At 43.9% G+C, this 6,000-nt stretch overlaps 1 protein-coding gene across 1 annotated transcript; it reads right to left on the bottom strand.

Moving 5' to 3' along the window:
• Positions 1 to 2,567: 2,567 nt before the first annotated feature.
• Positions 2,568 to 3,905, bottom strand: LOC309549032 (uncharacterized protein; the record flags this gene model as incomplete). Its single annotated transcript, XM_082248980.1, has 3 exons — positions 2,568 to 2,842; positions 2,921 to 3,055; positions 3,659 to 3,905. The coding sequence occupies 3 exons, from the start codon at positions 3,903 to 3,905 to the stop codon at positions 2,568 to 2,570; spliced, it is 657 nt and encodes a 218-aa protein (XP_082105106.1).
• Positions 3,906 to 6,000: the final 2,095 nt, after the last annotated feature.

Raw genomic sequence — 6,000 nt, 5'->3', positions numbered from 1 at the left:
GACACAGCCCTTAGCCACAAAAAAATAGTTGCCAATGCAAGTCTATGGGGAAGCTCTGGGAAAATGGCCGCTGTCCACATAAGGACATTGTGCCCATGCTAAAGATGGCGCCCGATTGGCACCAACAGCATTGCAGAAAATGGCTGCTGCCCTCACAATGAGGCCAAACAGCCTGCCCACACCTAAAATGGTGGCCGCTTGGTTTCGCGCCGATTGCGGCCCCCACGAACCATGTACTGTACCCCAAATAGGTGCACAAGCACCTCAGGGACATATGAGACCCCTGCAACCCCCCATACAGTGGTGGAACCGCCACAGCGCCCCCGCAGGGACCGGGAAGGGACACACAGGGACCGCACTTACAGACATGAGGGGGACATTATGCCTCGTTTCCACTGAGCGGAACGGTTCGGATCGGGACAGATCGGCAGGCTGATAATGGTCCGGTCTATTCAGTTGAGCGTTTCCACTGGAAGTCGGACCTCTAGGGTCCATGCGGGGCGTACACCAAATGCCTAGCGTTGCGGCGTGGCGTCACACTAGTGCGACAACAGACGTGACGCTACAACAACAACAACAACAACAATGGAGGTCATCCAGCAGCTCGTCTTTGCTCTACTTGGCTTTTGGTTCTTAGTAATCAAAATACATGCCACACAGTGTGAGAGAAGGTTACGAGCGGCAAAGCGAAACACAGCAGAAAAGAGAAGAAAACTTTTGGCTTGGGTCTTGAGTCAGGAGGAGAAGTACACCTTTGTGCGGCAAAGACAAAGACGGCAGCGTTATAGGGTAAGCAACATTATGCCAATTGTCATTTATTTCTACCCGTATTAAAAAGTAAAATAATACAGAATATGACAAAATCTAATATAAGATGGGAAGGATATACAGTACATATGTACTTAACAACATTCATGTTGCACACGTATGTAAACATGCACATTTGAAGTATTAAATCAAATGCATAACAAATCATTAGTAGTATAATGAGTATTTATGTATAAGGTGTAATACTTCAAATGTGCATGTTTACATACGTGTGCAACATGTATGTTGTTGAATACATAATGTACTGTATATCCTTCCCATCTTATATTAGATCTTTGCAGATTCTGTATTTTTTTATTTATGTATAAGGTGTAATACTTGCAATGTGTACTCATTGCTCACTTTTATACATGATGCTATCTGACCTTGTAAAATATAGTATGTTGTATTAATATGTTTTTATTATTTGTGATATGGTAACATCTGCGTTTTCTTCTTTTAAAGATGCTTCTCCTTTTGTCAAAGCAGCGCCGCCGACCAGTCATTTGGGCTCTCCCCCGTGCCAATGAGTGGTGGGATGTGACCGTCCCAGGATTCACACACACACAGTGGGTGCACAATTTCCGAATGTCGGAGGAAACCTTTTCATACCTTTGTGCAAGGCTACGTCCAGCGATGGAGAAGCAAAGCACAAACTTCCGAGCCAGTTTGCCAGTGAGGAAAAGAGTAGCCATTGCACTGTGGAAGCTGGCTACCAACAGTGAATACAGAAGTATAGGTCATCTTTTTGGTGTCAGTAAATCATCAGTGTGCCGTTGTGTGCAGGACTTCTGTAAGGCTGTCTGCACATCGCTAGCTCCTGAAATTGTTCATTTTCCAGACAGGGAAAAGCTTAAAGACATGGCTGACTACTTTGAAAACAGGTGGGGTCTTCCACAGTGTGTTGGTGCTATTGATGGGTCACACATACCAATAATAGCACCACAAGAATACCACACTGACTACTTCAACAGAAAGGGCTGGCATTCCATCATCCTCCAGGGAGTGGTGGATGGAAAAGGACTATTCTGGAGTGTGAATGTTGGAAAACCTGGGAGTTTGCATGATGCTCGGGTTCTACGATTGTCCACATTTTGGGATTGGGTTGGGCAGGGAGGGCTGTACCCTCTTTCCACTAAGAACATTTGGGGGGTGAATGTTGGCTATTATGTGCTCGGGGACTCTGCCTACCCTTTACAAAATTGGCTCCTGAAACCATTTCCTGACAATGGCCGCCTGACACCAGAACAACAAACCTACAACAAGAAAACATCCAGGGCACGGGTCGTAGTTGAAAATGCTTTTGGAAGACTTAAAGGTAGGTGGCGGTGTCTTATGAAGAGGAATGACAGTGACATTCAACTTGTCAAATCCATGGTGCTTACTTGCTGTGCTCTTCACAATCTTTGTGAAAGTCATGGAGAAGACTTCCACCAGGATTGGAATACGTCTGCAGAAGAGCCAGTAAGGGTAATAGCACAGGATATTGAAGATGAGTGCAATGAAATACGTCAGGCTCTGATGCGTCACCTCAACACCTAATTTTTTACCATGATTGTTTTAAAGTTTTAATAAAGTTTTACATTAATGAATCAGACACACCCAAAGTCTCTTATAAAATCTCTTTTATTCAACAACAAAAATATTCTTTCTATATTTTCTTACAAGTAAGAATTCAAAAAAATAAAACATTTTTACAAAACAAAACTGAAAAATTACCAAAAAACAAAGGGTACAGGTCCTGTGCTGGCTGACAGGCACTATTGCCTTGGCGGTGGCCTGGGATCACGACTGGCTCCCAGCACTTGAACAAGCTGCCCTAGGACACCAAGGAAGGCCTGGTTGAAGGTAGACAACTGCTCCATCTGCTGCCGGGCAATCTCAGCCTCCTGGCGCATAGCTTCCTGGGCATCCTGACGCAGTGCCTGAAACCACCGCTCAGAAAGGGTCTCCATCCTTTCCTGTTGTCTTTCCTCTACTGCCCTCATATCATCAATAACTGTGCGCAGATCCAGCTGCAACCGTCTCCTTTCACCTGGAATATACAAAATACCAGAATATTGATTTAAGAAAATGCACAATTATAACTTTCACTCTGATCATAATGTCTTACCTGTGTGACGTGGTGCATTTGGCGTACTCTGTGGTAGGCTTGGTGTTGACACAATCGTACTGGTGCTGCTGAAAGATGTCGATGGACCATCGTCTGAAAAGTTAGAGGTATCATTGGAGAGTCCATCCACAGTATCTGAAAATGCACATATCAAGGGTTTTATACACAAACGAGAAGAAGACACAGTGTACTATCTTATGGCAGTTATCATCAGGTAGTAAACAATGGGATGCAGAGTGGGTAAAAAAATGAGATGCCTATACTCTTCTGTCCAGGTATTTAAATAAAAAATAATGGAACTATATCAGTTTAAAGGCTAAGGTACAATGAGAGCATCAGAAATCTCCATTATCTTTTCTACAGTTGTCTTTTTTCTCAAAAATAGGGGCTGGTTTATACAGACAGTACATTTCCCTATCCATTCTGAGATTAACTTTACTTGGTTAAAGTGCACTGTGGCTGCTTGAAATCATGCATGATAGCCTTTAATAGTATTTTTATGCATATTCAGCCCCCATTGATATTATCAAGCCCATACTAATTAAGCAAAACACCAGTCACGCATTTTTCATTAATTATACAAAACAGTGCAGCGCTACTCCCTACCATTTTCTTTCAGTCCACTGCACAAATACAATTACATTTTTGGTGCAGAGTTAATGGTTTTGTGCAGTTATTTTTTTTAAATGGTTAGCATAGGGAAAGCCAATGCCAAGCAGGAAAAAAAATAAAACTTACCAACAGGATCTATCATGGATTCGAGAAGTGCAGATGCAGATGAAGATGCAGAGTCCAGACCTCCTTCCCTGCCTTGGTTTGCTGGCCTATGCCCGTAAATGGCGTCCATGGCATCGTACCACTTCCAAGTACTTCGACTGTTTCCACTACAGCTGTTGGCATCCTTAATTTTTTTATATTGGCCTTTAAGCTTCTTAAGCTTTGCCCTACACTGACCCGACGTCCGTTCAAATCCCTCGGCTGCCATCCGCTGGGAAATATCTTTATACACCTTTTCATTCCTCACTGATCCATCAAGCTCACTCTGAATAACACTGTCCGCAATTATAGTAAGGAAAGTGGATAGTTCCTGAGTTGACCAGACCCTGCTGTTATTTGCAGGCATCCTTCTCCTATATCTGGACTGAGCTGCGCTTCCGTTTGACGACAGCAGTGACGTTTTCCTGTCCACCAATCAGTGGAATGTATCGTGTGACACCAGTAGCTCCGCCCTAACCGTACCGTACCATTTCCTATGGCCCTACATCTGAAGGAGGACCACGAATGGTGCGGTTTGGTTCGGTTGTATGGGCCACTTTCATAATGGAAACACCAAAAATAGCGTACCGTACCGAACCGATCCGAACCGTTCCGCTCAGTGGAAACGAGGCATTAGAGAACCCATACCGAACTGCCATCCCCATAAACAGAGGGCCCACATACACACCCCGACAGATAATGCCATAGACAGAGGGGTAGCATGGTACTCACCGGTCAAGTGAAAACGTGGGTACCGCTCTGTGACAGGAAGCCTCCCACTCTGGGTGGTGGTGCCGTCAGCCGAAGGGGAAACTAGCAACACGCGGCGTACCGCAGTTGAGACATCCCAGCGAAGATAGCAACTTCGCAGGCTTGTCCCTGAGGCCAGGGACATGGTCGTTTGCGAGGCCTGGGTGTACCAATAACCTGCTATCACTCGATGGCAGGCTGGGATTCCATAAGGCTCTAGAATAACCAGTGTGATTCCTAGCTCCGCAAACGCTGTAGTCTTCCGAAGTCCGACTAACTAAGCGCAGGAACAAATAAAAAGCTATCTTTTTAAAAGAAAAAAACACTTTTCTAGAGAGAAAAAATAATAAGAAGAAAAAAGGGTGAGACTGCAGCCCCAGCTAGGGAAGCCAGCCTACTCCTATGCTAGACAGAAACAAACTGAATTGGGAATGCAGCTAGCCCGGGGGGTATTGGACCAGAGGGACAGCCCCCTGTAGGTGTGTCTATGCAAAGTTTTGTGTATATTCTAACAAAATCTTCTGCCTAGCTTACTCCTGTGGATAAGGCCAATTCCCAGACGTGCAGATTGTATGAGTGGGCGGCGACTGTCAGAGGACGTAAGAGAAAGTTAATTTTTAAAATGAGCAGTGATTTACTGATGCTAAAAGTGAAATAATAAAAAAATTATTTAAATATAGTGCCTGAGGGTCCCCTTAGTCTGCCTGTAAAGTGAGACATACTGTATGTACTGTGTATAGAACATGCTGCAGCAAGAATGATATTTATAAGGGCAAAAAAAAAAAAAAACATTTCGCTGCAAGCCTTCAACTATGTATGACATGATGGGGTGGGCTTATTACTGAAATGTAATAGAGAAGGGGGAAATGTGTATTTGGATGCACTGTTGTCAGAGGAAAATGCTGTTTGGTGCACTTTAACTTGAGTGCTCACTACACACATATACTGTCGTAAAAGTGCACTAACGTACTTTAATATACTGCCATAAAAATGCACTAAGGCACTTAAGTATACTACAGTAGAAGTGTACTAATGCAATTTAATATACGCAGTAAACGTGCACTAACGCACCCCAATATACTGCAGCAAACGTGCACCAAAGCACCTCAATGTACCGCAGTAAATGTGTACTAATACGGTTCAATAAACTGCAGTAAACGTGCACTAACACAGTTCGACATACTGCAGTAAAAGTGCATTAACGCACCTCAATATACTGCAGTAAACGTTCACTAACGCAGTCCAATACACTGCAGTAAATATGCACTAACGCACCTCAATATTGCTACAAGGTCTGTTAGCACTGAGGTAATATGTATGGCATACATCTGTTCCCCCACAAGTCCATGAATTGCCTCTCCTCTACCATATATATATGATATGAGCTCTCTGTGTATTGCTACAAGGTCTATGAGCTCTCTGTGTACTGCCACAAGGTCTATGAGCTCTCTGTGTATTGCTACAAGGTCTATGAGCTCTCTGTGTATTGCTACAAGGTCTATGAACTCTCTGTGTACTGCTAAAAGGTCTATGAGCTCTCTGTGTATTGCTACAAGGTCTATGAGCTCTCTGTG

Source organism: Pelophylax lessonae (assembly GCF_965119305.1).
Source record: "Pelophylax lessonae genome assembly, chromosome: 1".
Classification (NCBI taxonomy): domain Eukaryota; kingdom Metazoa; phylum Chordata; class Amphibia; order Anura; family Ranidae; genus Pelophylax; species Pelophylax lessonae.
The sequence above is the reverse complement of the archived record's forward strand: the minus strand, read 5'-3'. Positions and strand labels throughout refer to the sequence as shown.